General features: G+C 41.0%; 1 protein-coding gene across 14 annotated transcripts in view; it reads right to left on the minus strand.

The window, feature by feature from the left end:
* Nucleotides 1–23,577, minus strand: part of MTCL1 (microtubule crosslinking factor 1) — a 96,183-nt gene that overhangs the window by 5,262 nt on the left and 67,344 nt on the right. For all 14 annotated transcript variants that reach the window (XM_015855284.2, XM_032442644.1, XM_032442634.1 and 11 more), the window contains 6 exons: nucleotides 22,741–22,929; nucleotides 17,265–17,432; nucleotides 11,600–11,854; nucleotides 7,553–7,858; nucleotides 5,224–5,255; nucleotides 2,419–3,979 (listed from right to left, as the gene is read on the minus strand). In XM_015855284.2, the coding sequence (XP_015710770.2) occupies nucleotides 2,419–3,979; nucleotides 5,224–5,255; nucleotides 7,553–7,858; nucleotides 11,600–11,854; nucleotides 17,265–17,432; nucleotides 22,741–22,929 (2,511 nt within the window). The remainder of the gene's footprint in view (nucleotides 1–2,418; nucleotides 3,980–5,223; nucleotides 5,256–7,552; nucleotides 7,859–11,599; nucleotides 11,855–17,264; nucleotides 17,433–22,740; nucleotides 22,930–23,577) is intronic.

The following is a 23,577-nucleotide window of genomic DNA, read 5'->3' on the forward strand; positions in this document are numbered from 1 at the left end:
ACATTCACATGCATACATACATATGTATGTGAATATATAAATATGCATACAAACTAGACTTCACATTGCAGCAGTAATATAGAAGTGAATTGCATAACTAAACCATCCAGAAGCTCAAATTAAGGAAAAATCACCAAGAGGTGCTCCATGCAATTTTAAAAGTCATCAATATAACATGCTATGACTGCAGAAAAAAAGAAGGCGCCCTGTGGTGAGAAAGTCACTTGTCTTGGCCAGAAGCAAACAGGTGATGGAGAAACTGAGCAGGGATCTGCAGGAGGATGGCAAGGGTAGCACTGACATTGGGGCTGCCCCAAGCACAGCCTTCCCCCTCCTCCATCATCATGTACTATGTGCAATCTTGTAAAGCATGATTTCTGTGGCCAGGATAATACTGAAGTAAGCCAAGGTATTGCAAAGTCTAAAGGCATTTGAGCTATTGTTTGCAGCAGCAAACCCACACTTTGTTAAGAGCACACTGTAAAGCATCAACTGACACAGGATAAGATAAGCCCATCATGTGACTGCCCACCACCTTCCTTTTCAATGCACCCGTGCAACCAGACAGCAGTCATAACAACTGGGTAAGACTTGCAAGGCAGAGCTAAGCTTAGCTCTGAGGCTTTGAACTCAAAACATTAGGCAGAAGATACTGAGAATTCACAAACAAGGGCAAATTTTTGCCAGGCTGATGGTCAAGGAGATTTTACTAAACAGCATTGACGTCAATCTCTCCACGCATCAAACTCAGGTACTGACGCTGGTTGTATTTTGCCAGCAGCAGTGTGTGGTGGTGTGGGATGACATCCATTTATTTACATTTGAGATCTGCTGAGACATTTAAAAGATGCAGGAGGAAATAAAGAGTTTTCAGTGATGCCTGGAAGGCAAAGCTGTGTTGAACCTGTATGAGTAAAGCATACACTTTCTAATAAGGAATTGTATGTTCTTGGTATTTCAAACTAACAAAGTAGATATTGAGAGAGAATGAAATAAATGAGGCTTTAGTTCATTCTGAGGTTTGTGTGCAAAACTTACTCTCATTCATTATTATTTAAAATATGCACATGGCGTTTTTCTTTATATGTACAAAATCCCCTATTGACATCTGTTTAAACATAGGGAATATATCCTCAGCTTCGGATGCTCTGTTAGGCAAAAAAGATTGTGTCCCCTCAACAGCACCTACAAATGATCTGTTGATCATGTCCATTACAAGCAAGTTGCTTGTACAAGGCAAAATGCAGAACAAAAGCCTCAACACCCAAGTTTCCACAAATCCTCCATCTCAAATGTTGATATTGGAAATGGGGTTTGTACCTTCCCTTGAGGTTACCTGAGGCAGGAGTGGTAGGATTGAACCTAGCAAGGCCCAGACAGGATTCTGGGACATCACCAGGGTCAAGGACGAGCAGCTGTCCAAAAAAAAACCACCACTGGGATGCTAAAGGGATGCCATGGATCTGAGAGGCTGAATTCTCCTGTCTGTGTCCTAGGGAACACACTGACCAGCAGGGCATGCACCATTTTGGTGCTCTACCACCAGCAAGGGCTGGGCCTAACTCAGCTTCTGCAGGCCTCCTCAAGGCAAAACTCTCTCACACACAAGGTTTGCTGGAAACAGACTTAAACCTGGTAACTGAAAGAGCTTTGTCCATCATTACAGCCTCTTTTTGGTTGATTGCTGTAGCACATTACTAGAAATGAGGATCTGACCCCCATTACTTGGGCATACCTGCTGAGACAGATAGCTGTTAAACTTGTGACAGTACAACAAAATATCAATAAAAAGCTCTTAAGTAGGTTTGTGCTTAGACTAGTTGATTATCTTTGTGTTTCTCTCTTTTTTTTTTTTTTTTTTTTGTGAGGCAGCAACAGTCAATACCAAATCCATTTCATCACATTCATTCATGCCATTTAATCACATTCACAGACCAGAACCAAACTTACTCAGATATATCCAGAGAAGGTACGCTGAAGGCCCTGTAGTTTTGGTTCAGGGTACTGAAGTAATTATGTTTTGTGCAAACTTGATATCACCCACTGTTGTGTAGGAGGAAGCGCCTACCTTTCCATCTAACATAGAAATCTTCTCAGACCTACAGACCCTAGAACATCTGTAATGCATGGTGTGTTTTGCAACAGAAACCCCTTATCCCAGTCATTCCAGGGAGAACCATCCTTATCCCGTAAAGGATAAAGCTCTAATGATATTTTCAAGCCTGATAGAAACTCAATTCTTTAACAAGTTCTTCAGAGACTAATCCGATAGTTTAGTGACTGGAACTCGCTGATGGTACCATAAAGGACTAAGATATTCACTGTAAACACTTGGCAGGACTGTAAGATACCTCATAATGCATTTGATCAAAGGAGAGTGCATTTAGCTATAGGAGGAAAAACAAACAAACTCATTACCTCTATGGACCCTGGATCTACTTTGACAATTTCTCCTGTGCTGTTGTCATTGCTAAGATTTGGTGGGCTGTGTGAAGGTAGCCTTCTCTCTTCCTTTAAGGCATGCTCCAAAAGTTTCTTATTCAAGATCCTGGCAGCATTTTCTGTAAGTGTGTACCCTGGAGGAGCAGATAAGTCCTGCCTGATACTTGTCACCTCAGTCCCATCTTCCTTTTGTGTCTCTGTACCCAAACGAAGAGGACTGGGTGATCTGCCACGGGCATTAGTACATGGCTCCTGCACCGGGCCCAGCTCTGGTCTGGGTTCTGCTGACCTGGATCGGCTGCTAGACCTGGGGGATTTTTGGAAGGTCTCATGAAAGATAGGGCTATGGTCAATGATGTTGAACAAACTGGAGAGGCCATCATTGATGGTGGTATGGACAGGACTCTCCCTTGTAGTAGTTGATCTAGCCCAAGCGGACTCACTGAATCCTTTCTGAGGTGTGCCAGGCGAAGTCCTGTTATTTGGCTGGTCTGATTTGGGAAGGATTTTTCTTTGCAGCTTTGGAGAGCCATATTTGGGGGAGCAGCATGTGCGTTCAAACTTAGCCTGGACCTTTTCAATGACAGGGGTCACCTGCCTGCTTCTCAGGCTTCTGGATGGTGAAGAGACAGGCGTGGACCCCCCCTTTGGTGTCAGACACTTATGTGGACTGCTGGTGATACTGCGCAGGGTTTCTGTCTGCAAGCCGACGCTGATGGTCTGGGTGGTCTGCGTCCCTGTTGTTCTCATACCATTGGTTTGACACGCAGTGTCCTTAAACTGAGGCTCTCCTGAATTAGAGTTAGAGCGTATCGCATTTCGGACTGAGAAAGCGACCTCCTTCATATCATCGCTCATGTTTTTGGACATCTCCAAGCTGTGCAAAGGTGAGGCAAAGCCTACAGTAGTGCAAATAGGGCGTTCAATGGGATGAAGACCATTCTCCAGAAAATCCTTATGGTGTTTGGTCAGGTCACAAGACCATCTTCCAAACATATCAGAGGAAGGACTTTTTGTCTCAGCAACATTCCCCATAGCTTTGGTCATAGAAAACAGGAAATCTGGCTCCACTTGGTTTTTCCCTTCACTGCCGGCTATCACAGAGTTATCAAACCTACGGACCACTGGTGGGCTGTGGAAGATCCGAACTCCCATTTTTTCAGTTACACCATTACTCCTTGTGGGCTGCTTCTGGCAGTGCTCCGGGCTGGTCATGGTATTGGTTGTCATTGTGACACTGGTGGTGAGGTACCATGATGAGGCCTGGAAGGGATCTGGAGCAGGATCATTCCCAGCTTTCCCAGATTCTGTCCTTTCTATCCACCCTTCTGCAGGCTTCTCGGTGGCCCCCCCATGATTCCTGGTGCTACTGTAATCCCAGTTTTTGTTGAACTCCTCTATGTATTTCAGATCATCAGGAGACAAAGGAGGGGTTATGTCATCTTTGCTGCTGGATAAAGGCAAGTTTTTTTCCGGTAGAAATGGAGAAATATCCATCAAGCGCTGGAATTCTGACATGGAAGAAACAGACATGGCCCTGCAGAGAGGAACACAAGAGTATCACTCATAGCCTTGAAAATTCTCATGGAGCTACTAATTTCAACTGAAAACTGACTGAGAAAATCCAACTTTCACTATCTGCTTCTATACAAAACCACATTAGTGTTCTTTTCATTAAGACCCACTTTTCTTGTTTTTTGGTTTTTTTTTTCAAATAGCTGGATTACTGCTTGGCAAACGTCTGAAATACGCAGCAGTGGGGTGCATTTCAGAAACACATTATCTACAGAAAATGAGTCTTTATGACAATATGAGGCAGATTTTTCAAAGCAAATACAGAGCATTTCTAACTTGCTGTGAAATCAGCAAGTTCACCCCCACTCCTGAGTGCTCAGGATGCGGGACACACACCTGAGATGCAGTTACATTTAACAGGCATGCTGTACTTTGAGAGAAGGGAGTCCCTATGTGATAACACCGGATTTTTGGCTTTCCCACATGTCACTGGTTCATACAAATCACAGACTTGAGTTGCCTTACTGCTTCTTTATAAGGTAAAATCAAACAACAAAACAATCTTTCTCAATGGGACTTCTAAAAAACCATAAATGAGTATTGTTATGAGAGTCAGCTCAATGAGGTCACTAAATCTGGATGAGGTCTCAGGAAATGGTGATTTTTGTGCAGCAATATTCTGGAGGATACAGTAAAATCACGGTATGAGATTTTGACCCAATGCATCAGCTGCAGTTTGGTTGCATTAGAGAATTAGGTGACACCAGAAATGCGTTTTTGAAGTGAATCTCCTACTCAGCTGCCCTTGTTTGCATTTGGGGATAAAAATGACCTGGAAGATGCTCTCCAGAAGCACAGAAAGGCACTCTAGGGCCAGATGGGCATTCAGCCCATGGGATCAGACCAGAACTAGTCCAAAGCAAAACATCCTGGACATACAGGAGTTTGTCAGGTCCTCAGTACTCACTGTTTTCCTCTACATATCTGTGTCTAAAGGTCCATACTACTTGCTAACGTAGCAGCAGCATTGTGAACTTTCAGACAGTTTGATCTTTGTGCACCACAGCTAAATGTGGCCCAGGTTAATCGGAGCAGAACAGAAGCATATTGAGACAAATTAATCCCTGGCTAAATCCATTAATCTGGATCGCTGGCTGATAAGGAGGTGGCATGGCTATGCCTGGGGTCCGTGCTTTAGGCACAAGAGAGACAGAACTCCGGTTATCTGACTGCTTGATAGGTTTTTTTTCTGCAAGTTTTATTCACCTTTGAAGATTTCCTTTGTGTGTTTCTTCCTCCTGAAGAAAAACAAAAAACAAACAGCGTAAGTCATTTTGGAACCTATTTGTGGCATTAACTTGTGGGTGTTCTGTCATTTGCTTCTAGGTGGTTCCACAAGGTATGTCTGGCTTTAAAAAGCAGCTTCCTCTCAGATAGGGAATCTTAAATTGCCTCTGAGAATACTCTTCCCTTTGCACATAGGCAGCAAAATGGTCAATCCCATTAGGATGACAGCCTGCACACAAAAAGCCTGTATGCTACATCTAGAACAGCCTTGAACCCGTACCTATGGAAAGAAAAAAGCTGTGTAGCTGTGTGTAGCTTTCTTCCATTTACAATTGCCCAACTCAGCACAACAAATGGCTTTTGTTTTCCACGTGTACAATGTATTGTTTTGGACTACTTATTTGTAAGCAAATGTGTTCATGGAATTAATCTGCTTCATGTCAGAGGCCTTGCTGTGCTGAAATAAGAGATAAAATGTGCTCTTCTGACATAAGATTTTCATACTTGTTTTTTAGGAACCATCAAATGGCACCATTTGAAACCCATTAAGCTAGCTATATTAAAAGTGTGGGAAGGCTATTACTTGCTTCATAAGGGGAATGCCTACAGTTTGCTAATGGCATTAAGATGTTTTTATGGCAATTACTTCTCCATGACAATTAGTTGTTGCTTTTTTTTATTTCTTTTTTTTTTTTTTTTTAATAGATACTTCTGAAGCAACTTCTCCGCAGACATTGTTTTAGTTGTTTACATGTCTAACAAAACAGGAAATACAAAATACAATCAGAAACAAAAAAGACTATTAGTGCTTATTATTTTTATACAAGCTCATGAATTCAAGTACGCTGCCAACACAGAAGTGTATTTCTCATTATAATTATCCAAAAAGGACACTGTTTCACTCAGCAAATACCCTTCCAGTATTTATCCAGAGTCAAAGAAAAAAATAAGAGTTTTACACTGGTGTAAGTCTGCAATAAATCTGTTGGCTTCAGTGCAGCTATTACAGAGTGAATTTGATCTAAATGAATGGAGAATCAGGCTGAAGGCTGGACTGATTTTGCTACAATTAGAGCCACAAAGAAAACACAGTGGTGAGGAACAGTCAGCAGGCTGCGAGTGCCTCTGTGCATCCTTAGTAAAGCTATTCATTAAACTCCAATCAGCTTTGCTTGAACAAACCCACTGAGACAAAATCACTTTGCACAGGTTTAACCAAAGTATGCTTTAAAAGGAAGAAGCTATGCAAATATCACCAAGGACCTAGTTTTGCTGCCAACACTTTTGTCGGTGGTGGTAATGTCTGAAAATGGAAAGCATCTGGAGAGATTTCTGTTTTTAACTACCAGGCTGAATTGAAAGTAAAGAAAATGGCAATCAGAGTGAAACACAAAATGTAGATCCCTGACAACGGTATCAACATTTTACACAGAGCACTTGAGTGTGTATGAAATAATCGGCTGAGAGATAACAAATACAGAATCCCACATTGCTCCCCATAATTTTATGCTCCTGGAGGGAGGAAAATCTAATTGTAATGCATACGCAGCTCCAGCTACCTCAGAACATAAGCTGAATAACAAAACTGACAAAACTGTGATGACCTGAATCCAGTGAGCGGATTCAGAGAGTGCTGTGGAGTTGGTTTTAGCAGAACACAGGCTACATTCTGTTTAGATGTCATTCTGAGGGATGTGGTTCAGTGAGGGACTATTGGTGGTAGGTGGGTGGTTGGACTGGATGATCTTGGAGGTCTTTTCCAGCCTTGATTCTGTGATTCTACGACACGTTCCCTATGGTTCAACAGCATCTCTTAGCACTGTGTTCAGGAACTCTGCAGCTTTATGGTACAGCGTGAGGGCAGATACTTTGCTGGTGATGAATACTTCTATTTTTACAACATCTCATCTCACTTCCTCCCACTAACCTGCTTAGGAGGCAGCCACAATGGAGGAACCTGACGTAGCTCTCTACAGCACTTCAAGTTTAACTAGCAGCATACAGCCCATGTATTTACAACAAAATGAGATTTAAGACCTACTGAACCAACATTACATCTAATAAAGTTATCGTAGATAATATGAATGGCTACCTGATGATGTAATCTTTGTGGCCTTTAGATTGGACATCATATACACCTGCCTGATTGGCTCCTAACAAGGAACAAACCCCATCTGTTATAAATTCCCTACTAAGTAAATGTGAGCAGTGACCGAGACACAGCATCTCACTTCTGAGAGCAGGGATTTGGTACTGATTCTGACACAAGACAACAGGCAGGTTTGACAAAAGTTAGAAGTGCACATACTTCTGTTAATCCGGTCACGAATTTCTCTCGCTCCAGCTGCCTGGAGCGATGTTCCTCCAACTCATCGGGGGAATCGAGAGAGAGTGACTCCAGGAAGAGGTTCTCTGTGGCGCTACATCGATCACTCTCCTTCAGCTTGGACAGTGACCGGTCATCAAACTGAATGGCATCTGAGTCAGAGTAGGATCTTGACCCCATCGGACGGGGCATGTGAAGGTTCCCTTGGGTTGTAAATGGACGAAGGTTACTCTCCTTCTGGTCACATAGAAAGCCCCCTCCTCTTCGTGGGCTCACTTCTTTCTGAAGCTGGGAACAAAGCAGATTGGAAGGAACAGCAATTATTCATGCAACGTATGGCACTCTGCATTTCTTATCCATCCCCAGGAGCAAGGCAATGCAGAGAGCTGGAGGGCTGGCTGAGATCATTGCATAGCTCCAGGCATGCTGGCTTTTCTCCCTTGGTCCTTCTGCAACGGGAGATGGACCTAGGACTTTGATGCTATTACTCACAAATGATCAAATACATATTTACTTTTGATTATTTACACACATCTTGCTTGTTTACCTATATAGATGTACGTATATACACTGCATAAATACATACAAAATGCATCTGCCTATAATCTTTAATTAGAATAATTTTTAAAGGAACAAATCAACTCAACGCTGTTATTTAAAAATAGTCCCGATATCAGATCATAATGCAAAACAAGTAGAAGCCCAGATAAGGGTGAGTGACTTTGAGCATCATCAAAACAAAACCAAATTTTTCCTCTGATCAGCAACATGAGACTTACACTTTAATGTAACACCACACATCTTGTTTCCAGAGGTGGAAAACAGCTCTTAACAAAAGGCAAAAGCTTTGTTTTAAAGGTGGTCTACCCCTAACACACAACTAGAAGGTCGACTGTTTCTGAGAATAACACATTTTTAAAGGGATGAATTAGGCATGTAAGGCTTTTTTAAAGAAAATACATATTTATAGAAAGACCATCAAAGCTATTCACTCTGCACTGTGCAAAAACTGGATGAAGAGAGGGTTGATCGCTACTGACACTGAACTACCATCAGTGTTAGAATTAGGTTATGTGATCAACTTTTGCTTTAATTGTAAATACAATTTACAGTTTACAGTAGGTGAGGTAAGTGATATGTGATATGTGGTATGTCATATGTGATATGACAGTGAATGACAGCAGGAATCTGATACACAACTCCCGTGATTTGCCAGAGCAACCTGCTAAGGTCACTGAGAACAACCTGCAAATGCAACTCATTCCCTAGGATCTTGGGGACTGAGGACCTACAAAACAGTCTTCTAATGCTGTATTCATATGGAAAAATAAACCAGCATCACAGTGCCTAATGTAGGTCAAATGCAGATTTTAGGCCAGGTCCCAAATTGCAAAGCTCGCACAAAAATGTGAGTGTATCTTCAGTGTTTTGTTCATTATACACAAAATCCGAAAGTGTTTTATTAAAAGGACCTAATTTAAGATGTCCTATAAAGGTAGGGTCTGGAGGATGTATTTCAAGATATCCTGGAGTAAACCACCATCCTTGCAGTTTTAAATATTTATTGGTGAGATCTCTGCACAATTAGGTTTGGGAGCACAGTGGAGGGAGATTCACTAAGGGAAAACAAAGTGGCAGTGAACTTGAAAATACAAAAATAAACCTCTGAGCTCAGAAAGAAGTAGGTCATCATGCTTTTTTATATACGAGTGGTACCCCTGCATCTATCCAGAGTAAAGTATTTTATATATTTTATACATTGATGTGAGCTTCCCTCTCATCAGACTTGCATTATTCATCAGCTATGTTAAAGCAGACAGGCATAAAGCATTAGTAGGAAATTTGGCACACATGCTTCAGTTATCTCTTAGACTCTGTCTTCAAATATACACACTGGTGTAGTCTCCTCATCCTCCAAGCATCGCCATACATGAAATACACACAGAAGAACACAGAGGAGAAGAACTTCAGAGAAATACTAATTGCTCCCACACAAAGCAGGGCATGACTGCAATTGGAGAGGATATTCAGCAAAAGCCTGCAAATATTTGGAAGCTTCCTGTCACACAAGGAAATGTTTGATTATAAGCAAAGATGGGATTATGAAGTTTGGCAGGCAGATAGCCAAGATCTCAAGTGCTATTTCTGGTCATCTAGTCCTCTGAAATTAGCCTGACATAATATTTTTTTATTTTCCATATCTATTGCTAATATTGTGTACAACTCTTGTAAATATATAGTGGGACTCTAGAAGATTCAGAATAGTAAAAGAAGAAATCAGCTCCAGGGTTAGTTAAGATCTATTCTGCAGACTCTCTCAAGATGACACTGAGAGGTTATGTCAGGTTTGAAGAAAATTAAAGGCTAGGTACCATTAGCAGGGATTTCTCTTCACCCTTCAATGTGCCTCATTCCCAGGGAACAGAGTAAGCAGTCCTGAACAAGGTTAACTCCCTCAGGCTACTGAGGAGACACTGAAGAGATAATATGAAAAAATACACTTCACAGAGACAGCAGGATAAACATCCACAGAGGTACCAGTGACTCTAAGCAGAAGTATATGCCCATGCCCTTAGTCTACTTGGAAATTTTTTATCACTTAATTCTCACTTTGCATGAAGTATCCACAGATATTCAACAGTTAGAAACCAGCCTAGTTAAACAGGGAGATCTTAGCCAGTGAAATCTGGGAACAAGATGACTGATGAACAGCTCAGCTACACCCCTTCTTAGCTCATGTGCATCGGTTATTTTATCTTAAGAGACATACTACAGTTCTGCATCATAAGGCATTGTAAGGGCTAGTTCACAAAACAGCATGAAGTATTCTCAGAAACTCTCAGATGAACAGCATATCACTTATTGATATTTTCAAGGAACTAAAATCACCTTTCCTGGTTTGTAAAGCTTTCATATTGGTCACCACCAACTCAGATCCATAGAAATACCTGTAGAGTACGACATTCACCTAAATGCTTCTCTAAGGGTTTAACAGTTATCATTTACAATGAGTTTTAGTCTTGTACTCATAATGTTTATAGCCTGGTGACTTACACCATGCTTTCATCAGCTTAACATGAGAAGGTACTTTATAGTTCATTCAGGCAGCACTGCTCCCTAGAGAGCATGCACAAATGTGATGCAGTTCCATTTTTGATGTCCTAAAGACAGGAAGTATTCAGTTAATTGAGCACCCCCGATTTCAGTTGTTTTTCTTACTCTTCCTGGAATGCATGACTCAGAGATGAACACAGTTCAGTCAGAAGTGGTATATTAATTCTCCATCATTAAACTTGATTTTCCTCTTTTTTTGTGTGTGTGTGTGTTTGTGGTTTCCAGCCAGATAATAAATCCATTAAGCATAATTTAGATCAACATTTTCAAATCAAGCTCTAATACTAAGCAGATGAAAGTGCAGACTGGTGTGAAAAACAAGGGAATAGGTATGTAATTATCAGATTTGCAAATGATAGCAGAGGTGTGCACAGAATTCATGTGACTAAGGTCAAAAATGTCTTTTGAATACTTAGCATTGCAAACTGTTTATTTGTTATCAGTCAGGGCTCTTCACAAATAGTTACAGTAGCTGTATCCTTGGTGGCAAATTCACAGATGAACAGACTTTTCTGGCAGGAAGCTGTATATCCAACCTTGAATAACCCTGTGCGTGGGATTGAGTGTTTAAGCATGAAGGGATGCACATAAGCTTTCAAACAGAATGAATCAATGTGACCATCCCTGTCCAGGGTAATGGAAATGAAGCAGGAAATGGCCTTTAACCTGGAGCTGACTTCTCACAGGCTTTAGAGGGATTATGAGCATTTCCCCTTTACTCCCTTGTGTATGTGAATTGTTTTGTATCTTGGGAAACACTGATGTATCCAAGGAACCAAAATTGTTCCTATGCTGTTTCTTAAAACATTTTTTCTTTAAACTGTTCCTTGACCTTGGTTTGAGTACAGTAATAGTGTAACACCTCACACTAGCAGCCAATCATTGCCCATCCCAACTCCAAAGGGGACTCCTCACCTGCTCTATCCGCTTGAGCAGCTCTTTCTTTTGGCGTTCCCATTCTCGTCGGTCTCTATCAAGCCTGTCCAGGAGTTCCACCTTTTCTCGGTTCCAGTTCTTCTCACTGTGCTGGATTTGCCAGCGGAGGTCCATCACCACTCCGTGAGTCTCAGCCAGAAGCTTTTTATGCTCCTCTCTTTCCCGTTTAAAAGCTCCCTTTGCATCAGAAGTGACGCCTGTTTCTCCAAAGCTGTTCTCGTTCTTCCTTTCCAGCTGCCATCAAAACAAAATATTATTAGAACATCGAACTTTCTCAGGTAAAACCCTGCCTCAGGAAAGGAATTTGTGTTAGAGACTTTCTGCCCACAACCTTCAGCAGTGTGTTACTGTATATCTCCTCACATCTCCCAGCAAAGAGACCAGCACCAAGAGACGTACTGAGATCATGGTAACCAAATTCATTTATATGTCTGCTAACTGACGATGCCTTCCATTCCTTCTCCTTTACTTCATACTGAGAGATCAGCTCAATTAGATCAGAAGAGTTGGCTCAGAGTAATAGGATCATAGGAAAAAGTAGTTGTGATGGCTGGAAGGAGGTCTCCAACCCAACCTCATGCTTCCAGCTCTTGCTTTGTTCCATTTCGGACAAACCTCAAAGGTCAGAAATCAGCATAGCTTCTCTGGCAAATGTGGACCACTGCTGGACTGTGGTCAGAGTGAAGAAGGTGCTCAGTGTCATTGTGTGAGCTCAAGAGAGGGAAGATTTCATATGTGAAATGTGACCTTTTGTTTACAACTCAGTAGATGAGTAAGTGAGTCAGGATAGGCCTGGCTCTGCAAGCAACCAAGAGAGAAGAGCAGTAAAAACTCATTTCTGCCTCTGAAGTTGTCTTCAAAAGGCAGAGGCAGCAGGTTTCCTAGGAAACACACTCCTTTAGCAAGAGGGGAGGACAGCACTTTCAATTGTTTGAAGCAGAATGTAAGCTCAAACTCTATGAGCAAAAGGAAGTTCAGACTGGATAAAGATAAGTAAAGCTTATCAGTCTCTGGCACAGCCTTCCCAAATAAATGGCAGAGAGGTCATTGCCTGAGTTCTGCTGAGCTGCAGAGAACAGCCTATTGTAATCACATGCATCACAGGGAGACCTTAAGCACTTGCATCTTCTACCACTAATTTCTCAAGTCAGTTGTTCTCAAACCAAGCAAGTAACTGTAAAAATCAATTATAAAAAGCACCCTATGGACAGGTTGGATGGGCTTTGTGAAACCTAATTTAGTGAGAGGTGTCCCTGCCCATGGTGAGGGAGATGAAACTAGTTGATCTTTAAAGTCCCCCCCAATCAAAACCATTCCACCACTCTACGAATGTTGACGTGATACTATCTTCTCTCTGTTAACCTGTTTATCCAGTGTAAATCTGTGTAGCCAGAATGGTGCTGAAAACATTTGACTCAGCTGTGTTATATTTTGTAGAGTCACATATGTTAGATACTGAAGGGCCTCCATCTGCAACTATTCACACCTGTGAAACCTTCCTGAAGGTAAATTTGACAGCAGTGGAGCATTTCAGTCGGTATTAACTCCAAGCTGTCAGTAAACAAATCAAAAGGTAGGTACCAAACGTAGAGCAGAAGAAATAACATCAACTATATGGAAAATCTTTTTAAAAAGCAGAAGATATTAAGAGTATTTTAAAGATGGAATTAAGATGGAATGATTAATGGGTTAATTAATTACATATTATTCAAACTTTTTTTTTTTCTTTCCTTGAGTTCATTGTTTCACTGATGCTGACGGTAAAAATCCCATTGACATTGGTGGCACTGGAGAGCCTGTGGGTGCAGGAGAAAGGACAAGCAGATAAGGGCATGGGGGCTGTTCATAGCACTCCCAAAATTACTCTACTGCCAACCACAATGCTTCCCTCCTGCCCTTTGGAATTAGTGGAGTATATCCTACTTCTATGTTCCTTGTCTGTAAAGCAAAGTTAATAATTACTTACCATAATATATTACGTGATGAAATCCAAAACATTAAGAGACTCTAAAATGACATAAACTATACAGTTGTCTTACATCTAAGCCTGATAGAGAGCTATTTAGGACTTGTTTATTCACCTTTCAAGGACCTTTAATGCCCCTGCAGACTTCTTGTCTTGCAATAGGAGCTCTTAACAGATGTTGCTGGAGTGCCTGGAGTAAATCCAACCAGGCTGGAGTGCCTAGTCTCCACCTAACAACTCTGCTGTCTCCTGGGGAATAATGCCACTTACAGTAGTAACTATGGCTAACATGCTAAGTTGACAGACATACAAAGGTCTGCAATAAATTCTTTAGCTAGCATGAAGCTCAAAAATACTAAAAGCAAACCCATACATAAAACAAATGCTCTGCTGCAACAGAGTTTGTATGAGTACCCTATAAAGCAAATTCCTTCTTCCATTTTTTTTAATCTAAAAGAAAAATAAATAGCAGAATGTTGAACTCGACATACATTCTTTCTTTCCTTATACCACTGACTTCTTAACCACCACTGAGCAAATTCTCAGCCTTTCAGCTAAGAAACAAGAATGGTTGTGCTCCTGAGGCTGTGCTGCCTGCAAAGAGCAGGAAAGCCAATAAAGGCAAGGAGGCAAAAGAACATGCTCCAGAAGAGCTATACTAGGAATGCCTGGCTGAACTGGAGTGCCTTGCCCAAGCTACCTAAATACTGTCAGTTATCTTGTGCCAAACCATTCATCTAGACCAGAACGCTGCTGCTTGCTCCATTTGAGAAGAATATACTAAGTGCAAAGATAAGCCCAAACCCAAGGCAAACGAGAACGGTTTCATGTTGTTCTATGATTTGGGACACAAAACATTTCCCGGTTACAGGTGATGCCTTTACACTCAGAAGATGGCTCTCAGTATCTGGGGAAGGCAGAACAATGCTCCTGGAGAATCCTTCTGTCTCTGTGTTTATGACAAGGCTCACATCGTGGAGGAAGGATCCATTGGTGGCTCCTTAGCATGAAAGTCTAAGTCCTAAACCTGCTGACTGGTAAGGTGGCTGGACGCCTCTCCAATAGCTCCACGGCTCATATTCCCCCTCGAGGATCCTGAAGCTCGATCACTGGTTTAAATCCTAGTGAGGGTCCATGTCCTTATGTGCCATTTCTCAATACATGTGCTGGGTTTGTTCCAGAATACTGGAATTTTTCACTTCCACCAACTGGGGTCTGACAATTATTGCAACTCCTTATTGCTCAGACTTATCAAGATTCCATACTTAGGAGCAATCTCATTATTTATCTTAATTATTTATCTTAATCTTATCTGAAAAACAATGCCTAAGAAGCCTTCTGCCAAATAAGATGTACATTCATTTCTGACAGCCAAGACCTCTACTTTAATTATATACGCAGTGCTAAAGCACAAAAGCAGCAGGGAACAATACATTATCAACTCATATATGCAGTGCTTTTGTAACAAAGGATTTTTCTTCCTTCCTTTTACTCTTTCTTTCCTATACAGAGTTCAAGTATTAAAATGCAAAATCATTGTCAGTAACCATTAATTAGAAGGTGACTCTTGAGGAAAACTCTCTTGCTAATTGATCAACTGCTTCACAAAAAAAAAAAAAAAAAAAGGTGGAAAACAGTGGCAGTGCAGACAAAAGTAGAGACTAGAAAGGCTGTAATTCTATGGGTCTGTTGGGGGCTGGACAGCCCAGTAGCCCCCTGTGGTGGGAGTGCTGCACAGCCTGCTGCTTCATCACCGCCAGTCAAAGTGACAAAATGACATCCTGCAAGGCCCTCCTACCCTCACACCATGGCAGGCTTGGCTGGTTAGCTAAAGCTGTTGTTAGTCCACATGTTGGCACAAAACAGAAAAGTATGTTAGTGTGACTATATGTAATGCTTTAGGTGTTCTTTGCTAGCTCTTCCCTTCTCGAACCTTAAATTTAACCAAGAGCAAAACCCCCATATTTTGAATCATAATCATTAGTTTGAGTCAATTCCATATTTATAATGTTTGTATTTCATGTTTATGATATCACTATTTTTATGTTTAGCTTTTTTAATTGCTTCCTTGTAATTGTGGGCACATACAACAGACCTCAGCGGGATGCGCGTGCTGTTAGCACTATCCCAACTGACATTCTTATGATTTATGTGCTCTCTCTTTGCTGCTTCACAAGGGATCTCTTTTTGCTGTGAAATATAAATGCAGCTTAGGGAATCTGCTGAGGAACTCAGTTTTATGTCTTAAATATCGATCCGTTTGATTCTTTTCATTTTCTTGAAAAAAAAAAAATGGAAAAAAGTAACACGGTTCAGTAATTAGCATATGCTAGAGATTATTGCCAGTAGAGCAGTGAAGATGGCAAAGAGCCTGACAAAGCCACCAGAAGGAATGGTATAAATCTATCTTGTCCCTGGGCAGGGAGAGCAGCACTGTCCTGCTTGCCAAGCAACAACCAAAATGGCAGCCCAGCAGTAAATCACTGATGCAAACAGAACATGCGAGCTTTAAATTGGCAGTTAATTCTCAAAGTAACATTCCCTAGGCTTTGCCCTTTGCCATCTCTAGTTTAAGGCAGAACTGTCATCCATGCTTTATTCTAGGAGGAACAAAAAAATGGCACTTGTTTTTGTTTCTCTTTTCAAGCGACTTGCTCTCTGGAAATTTGCATGTACTAAGAAGATGATCTGAACTAAGAATTTAGGCCTACTGAGAGAAAACTGCTAAAATGAAAGCTTCTGTCTTCATTTTGGGAAACAAGTTCCAAGTACCTGTACAGAAAAATAAGTGCTCACATTTCAGCTCAGTGCGTCAGAGCGAGTCTCCAGACAATGCTGCGAGGTTCAGTAAATCCTCCTAGATGCATCATGCTCTCAGCAGCAAATATTTTTATTATATCTGTCTTCTGCAGAGAAGCTCTGCAATTGCAAATCTTTTTCTCATGATCCGAACTTATTTTTTCTCCCACTCCTTCCTTCATCAATATGGTAAATTAGAGCTCTTAAGCCACCAGCTTTGGAAATGAACCCTTGTGGTTTTTTTGCTGAATTTTTTGTTTGTTTGTTGCAGAAATTGTACAGCTTCTGTAAACATTAGTACACAGCACTGCAGCACCTCACCCAGACTTTATACATATAGTCCTAATAGCAGCTTACAACTAGAGCTCTCTCTCCATCAGGGTACCACTCATCTCTAACAACAGCTTTGACTGGTTGATTTAACATTACAAAACTGATATAATGCTTCAGAATTGTTAAGTCACTCTTTTCTCTTATGCATCAAATACTGCAGATCTTATGTGCCAAGGCACAGCGATGAGATAGTTGTCAACATGCCAACACCAAGATATTCTCTCTCCTATAAATGCCAATAAGTACGGACACCTGCAAGTCTCATTACTGTAGCTGATACATTACCATCCAGCTGTTCTGAGAACATATAGCATATAGAAGAGGCTCGGTTCCTTCATTTTTACTTACGCTACACAGTATCCACTAACAAGCACACATACTGGGACAACTGGAACCCAAGGGGCAACTCATGACTCAAAGCATTGCCCAGGCTTCAGGGGGCCTTTCAAGCACCAGCTAAAACGAATAAATATAGCAGCTCTCCCGACTCTCAGAGTCATTAAGTGACTCCAGCATCCTTCCAGGGTGCTGGATGTGGGACAGTACCTGTTCCAGATGGCACTTCAGCTCAGTCATTTCCACCTCCCATGCTGCCTTGTCCAGGGCGTACTGCTGCTGGAGCTTGTGACGCTCGCGCTCGTCATCCCGCAGCTCTGAGCGGAAGTCATCCAGCAGGCCCTTCACAGCACTCAGCAGCTTCCGATTTTCACTTGCCTGCCAGAACAAAGCAAAACATACATTGGCATCATATGCCTTCAGCCTCCAGTTTCATCTGTAAGAGGAAAAGATGCCTGCACATCCATTGCAATAGCAATGCTTTCTGTGCCTACCTTTTCTTGCTAGCCCTAATACTAAAGCACCCATGCAAAGATATGAGTCAAACTGAAAAAGGCTCTATGCACCTTTCTGGATTGAGGCCATCTCTAATAATGTTCTTTCAATACAATAATCTAAGAGTAAGGTATCATTGCTGAGATTTGTCAGGTAGAGCTCATCTCATATATACACTCATGGCTGAGCATCAAATCTCAAGTATTTGCAAAAGATTAAAAGATTCATTCTGGATCATGAAGCAAAAGGTACCCTCCAATTTTTATTTTTTTTTTGCAGTAATTGAATTGCATAATTGCAGCAACAGAAAAGCATAACATGATTTATTTATCCAAGATTTTAATCAAACACTCCCAATGAACCTCTCAAAGACCAAGGAGTAGCCAGAGATTGTATCTGACAAGTTATTCTGAAAAGAAAAGACTTTTAAGAACATTGTTGTTGATTAGCAGGCACAGTGTGAGCAAAAAAGTGGGCAAAATTATTCAACAAACTCAGCATTTAATCACCTAGTCCTAATGAACACCCTAACTTCCTTGGAAAAACCTAACTCAAATTAGCTGTCTTGATTCTTCTACTATAGTCCAATTCATTCTATTCTTTATTTTGTTCAAGTGGAGGCTTCCTGCAATTCCTCTTTTCTAGTGTGTCATGAAGTGTATACACACAGGGACTTTGTTGCAGGCAAATCCAATAAACAGAAGTACAAAAAAATCTAAATATGTTTTTAAGCATATATTTTTTTCTTCCTTAGCAACAACACATACAGCATTTTGTGCATACAACTAAGTTGATCTCACGTGCTGACCAGATTTTTTGACATCACTGACCTCACCTCACCCACTTCTGTAACCACTAATGAGACGTGCCACGGAACCTTTTTTTTTGTTCTTTAGGAAACAAACAAGCAAGCGTGCTCTGCTTTTTCCAAGTCATTTGGTTCATCAGCAAAAAAAAAAGAAGCCAGACGCAAAGAAATGACTGCAGGTGCTCATTGACTGGCATATAATTTGTTTGGGCTAATGAAATGTGATGGTGTATAATGTGGGGTTTCATAAGAAACATGCTCACAGAAGCAGAATTAATTCCATTAACATTTAATGCCAATTAGCAGTTTGCTACTATACAGCAGCAGTCTTCATCATGCATATAAGATCTCCTACTTTGCAATATGTAACGAGATTTTATGCTTTCACCATGAATTCTCATTCTGATACCCAATTAAGGCTAGATTCTCCAAACATCTCAAGCCCGTTGTGTAGTAATCAGAATAAGAGCTCTTTTGAAGATTTGTCCTTCATGGCACAGTGGGAGCTACTGGGTATTAAGTACTTCAAGTTCTGGCCTCATTCGCTTTTGAATACCCTGACCCCACATGTTTATGAAGTACTTTTATTCAGGAGCCACATTCTGTGCTTTTGGTATGCTTTATTTGGCAAAGTAATCAAAAGGCTACACAAGGGAAATGAGGCAGAAGAAAAATAAACTCAAATACAGCTGAAGCAAGCTACATCCCTCATTCCCATGCATAACTTTTTTTACCTTTAGAGTACTGCAAAATTAGGTTTTGTGAGGAAAGAAGTGATAGACTAGTACAGAGAGGTGCCAAAAGAGCCTCATTACAGGTTTGTAGCCTACTGGGATGAGGACAGGCATTATTTCTAGAGGTATTACATCAATGTCACTGTTACGAAGATAAGTACCCCAGGTGCCCCCTGGGCTTTCTGGGATTTTAATTAACTTGCCAATAAATATCCACTTTTGGTTACATACTCCTAATTCCTGCAGAGATGTCTCTTTTGCATGGCTTTCTATTTACAATTTGAATTTGAAGAGTTTTGTGAGACTATTTTTCTGTTTTGCCAAACTAGTGTGTGCTGAGAGATGAAGCACTTCTGAGACAACGTGTTCTGAAACACAACATTTACATCTAGACATGTCTGAGATTTCTGCTGGTGAAACTGCCAAACAGCTTCTGCATAAGTCCCATAGATACCAAACAAAGATTGTTACAGTTTTCCTGTTCCTCCCAGAGATGTCATGCAGGCAGAAGAAATAGGGCATGACTGTAATTCCCTGGGCAGGCTACCATGCAAGTATCTGACTCTGTAGTACTGACCAGTTACTGCAATTTCAAGCACAGAGGAATCTGAGTGACTCACAGCTGGTCTAGGACAGAGGGATTACAGAAGTCTTGTTGCCTTCACAGCCCAGAATTTATAGGTGAAGGGAACAAGCAAAAGACTCACGAAGAAAACCTCTATTAAATTCACAGTCTGGTATTACAAACTGTTTAGTAGAGCAGTCAATTAAAAACACAAAGTCAGGAGCCTAAGCAACCAAACAAGGACTGTGTGTTTCTGTGTAGTCAGAGATCACAGAACTGACTGGAAGGGATCTCTGGGGATTACCCAGCCCAGCTCCTTCTAAAGCTGTTCCCTACAGCAGGTAGAACAGGAGGGTGTCCAGGCAGGTTTTGAATATCTCCCTCTCTGGAGACCTCACAACCTCTCTTGGCAGCTGCTTCAGCATTAAAGAAGGCCATTCTCATGTTCAAACTGAACTTTTTTTTTTGTTTTGGTTTGTGCTCTTTGCCCCCTTGTTCAGTTACCACGTGCCACCAAAAAGAGCCTGGCCCCATCCAATTGACTGCAGCCTATTAGATATTTATAAGCTCTGATAAAGGGCAAAAGTAAAGCTACATCTGGATGCAAATCATTCAGGTACACTTAGGTCGTAATTACTATTCCTCTGGGCTTTTCCTTAGCAATGATTTGAAAACAAATGATGTATGAGCAAAAAAAGGATCTAACTGGGGATTTTCTTGACCATCTTCCACCACTACCAATGTATAAGTGTACTGCTTTTTAATACTTTTTCCACTGAAACACAAATGTATAAACTCTTCTTCTTTCTTCCCTTATCTTACAGATCCAACAGACATTTCACTCTTCCTACTCAGCTGTACCAAAGCACTTGCTTTTCTGTAGCCAGTTCTCCCTCATCGCTTACTACACATGTTGAAATGCTCATTTACAGCAAGCCCATGACAAACTCAGATTAGCCTGCTTGACTTCTGGCCTTCACCAGACTTCCTTCGTAGCCCTTGAACCTTGCCATTTTCTTCTGCAATGTGCCTCTGCTATCAGCTAAGGGACAGCACCACCTCCATGGGGAGCCACATAAATATCCTAGACGAGCAAGACATGTATTTTCCATCAAGCTGAGAACCACAAATCACAATAATATAAAATCAGTGACTACTTTTAAGGTCTTGTGGTTTATAATTTTTCTCAGAGCAATTTCACTGTCCACACAGGGTAAGAAAGTCAGCAACAGGAACAGAGGCTGAAAATACAAGCCATTAAATATTAACATTAAATGTTAAAAATAAGAATGGATTACCTCAAGTTACAGGAAGCCTTTTCTTTTTTCTGACCTAGTCCTCTCAACTACTTCTAGGCTATTTCAAGATTTCCTTCCTAATGTGAAACAAGTACTGATGCATTTCATCTTGAAACTCATCAGGCAGAAGCAGCAACTTATGGCTCTCCTGGGCAGCGGCAGACCTTGGAGACCTCCAGCTTCTCCACTCACCTTGAGTTCCCCACATAACTGCTTACTTCCAGCTGAGAGTTTAAGGGACCTACAGAAGACCCTTCTCCAAATCCCTGGGTGGTTTCTTAGTGCAGTCTGAACAGACAGTATTGTACTGGGAAGTGAGTGCTGCTGAATGTGAATGAATGAATATTTTACTTTCAGGGGTCCATTTAGACATTAAACACTATTCAGTATCAAGAAGGGTACTGAGATTTGGTCTGTTCCGATCACTCATTCATTTAAGCAAGATGAGTTGGAACTGTTGCATTAGAACATCTTGAAAAGCTTATTAAAACAAATTATATGAAATTCTGCTTCCCATTGCATTTAATGTCAAAGCAATTATCATTTCAAAGAGGACATAATTTATTTGTATGCTCTTGGTCATTTTAAGATATATCTATGGACAGTTAGTATGCAACAGAGGCTGTATCGAGATAGTATAGCGTACATTCATTCCAGCCATTTTAGATCATGCCAGTCTACAGATATAATGCAGCTAAATGACCTCATTCTCAGCCAGAGAATAGTGTGCCAATAGGATGGGTCTTGCTAACTGGCCAGTTAAGTACTGAAAAATAGTCATGTCTGACCTCCCATAAGACTAGTAACACTGGGTCCTTTCCAGATGCCAAACTGACCAATTTATTATTACCTTGGTAGCACACATCACAGAAAATCTTAGCCAGAGAGTAGAGCTGTCAGCTAAAACTATTAAAAGGGAAAGCGAAAAAGTATATAAATACAAAGTAGAATATGAAGAGGCATAAACACTGTTGGGTTTTAACACAGCTGCAGGGACACAAGTGTCTGAGTGGTCTCACTGTGGAGTGGGCTCCCAAGTCAGGGGCTGGGCAGGGAATGAGCATAAGGAATAAACCTTCAAGACTTTTTCCATTAGATTTGTTGTTTTTTTTTGCATAGAGTTCTTGTTCCATTTGCCTTCTGACAGCAAAAATATAAGGGGTATATGAAGAACAGATAAAAGCCTTAATTTCATCCCCTTTTTATGTGTACTGCTATTAGTAGGACTACTGGTATACTCAGTGCAAAAAGCAAAAAGCTGGCATACATGTCATGTGTAGGCAGGGCACCGGAGATGTCAAGGAAAAGTCAGCATGATTTGCTTTTAGGTATCTAAAAACAAGTCCAGCTACAGGAAGGACCTTTGCATTGCTTTCTCATCATCTCTAAGGAAAACATTAAATAAATGTACTAGTTTCTTAAATAATTTAGAGGAAACAAAATCCTCTACTCACTAAAAGCTTGACAGTAGAAGACAATAGATGTGCTCAGAAAGAGGAGCATGTGAATTCTGCAAACCATCACATACTGATAGATGTTTCTGGGCAGACAGCCATAGGAGGAAATAGGATTTTTCACTGATAGCATCTGCCAACAGGAGAACACTAATCACATGACTCCTGATTAAATATAAATATAATGGACAAACTCCATTGTAATTGCTGCGCAGCTAGCAGTATTTCTACAAGTGTGATTTTAGGTGACTTAGCACAGCAGCAGAAAAAGAATTCCCTTGGAACATACACAGTTTCCATTCCTAGGACACATCATATAAACAGTATGGTACCTGCTTCTGCTGCTGCAGTAACTCCGCAGTCTGCAGCTGTGGTCCATGATCCACACTCTCCGCAGTGGGACGTTGGGAGAAATCTGTCAGTGCAAACACAACATCCTCTTCCTCCTCCTCTCGCTCTGCATCATCCGCCTTCTGCTCAGACTGAATGCCAAATTCTGGGAGGGTTTCAAGATGCTCGATCTGAAATGCAAGAGATAGGACACAGCAACACCCTCTTACTCATTACATCACAGCACCCTTTATACAGAATACGAAACAGTGGAGCTACTCCTACTAGAATATAGCAGCACCTTTTCCACAGCGCACTTTCTGCCATCAAACCCCTGCTAAAATGCGTCAGCTTTGGGATTCCAGGTTGTTAATTTAGTTGCTACTTGGAAAATTACTTTGATGACTACTAGTGTACTGCTGCTGCTGGTGATAGACGCGTGTATGAAGAAAGGGAACAAACAAGAATGATTCACCGTGAGTTCCCACAAGACTATAATTCTCTTGCCAACATGAAAACAGAGCTTCCCTCCATCTGCATTACTGAGGCTTTATAAGGAAGACACTGAACACAATGACAAAAACAATAGCACTCAACCCATCTAAACAGATTTGACTCCATCAGCTCACTAAAATGTTTTTCTGTCCAGAAATTATTCAGAATTATTATCCTAGAAACCTAATTAAATCTTCACTTACGATGGGAGATTTTTTTTAAGGCCAAATGTTTGTACTAATTAAGGGTTTAGATTTAAAAATAGGTGATGTGTAACACAGAGATAAATGCAATGCAACATATCTTCCAGCACAAGCTGGTAATAAGAAAAAAACCTTTGTGTT

This window comes from Coturnix japonica, chromosome 2 (genome assembly GCF_001577835.2).
Source record: "Coturnix japonica isolate 7356 chromosome 2, Coturnix japonica 2.1, whole genome shotgun sequence".
NCBI classification, from domain to species: domain Eukaryota; kingdom Metazoa; phylum Chordata; class Aves; order Galliformes; family Phasianidae; genus Coturnix; species Coturnix japonica.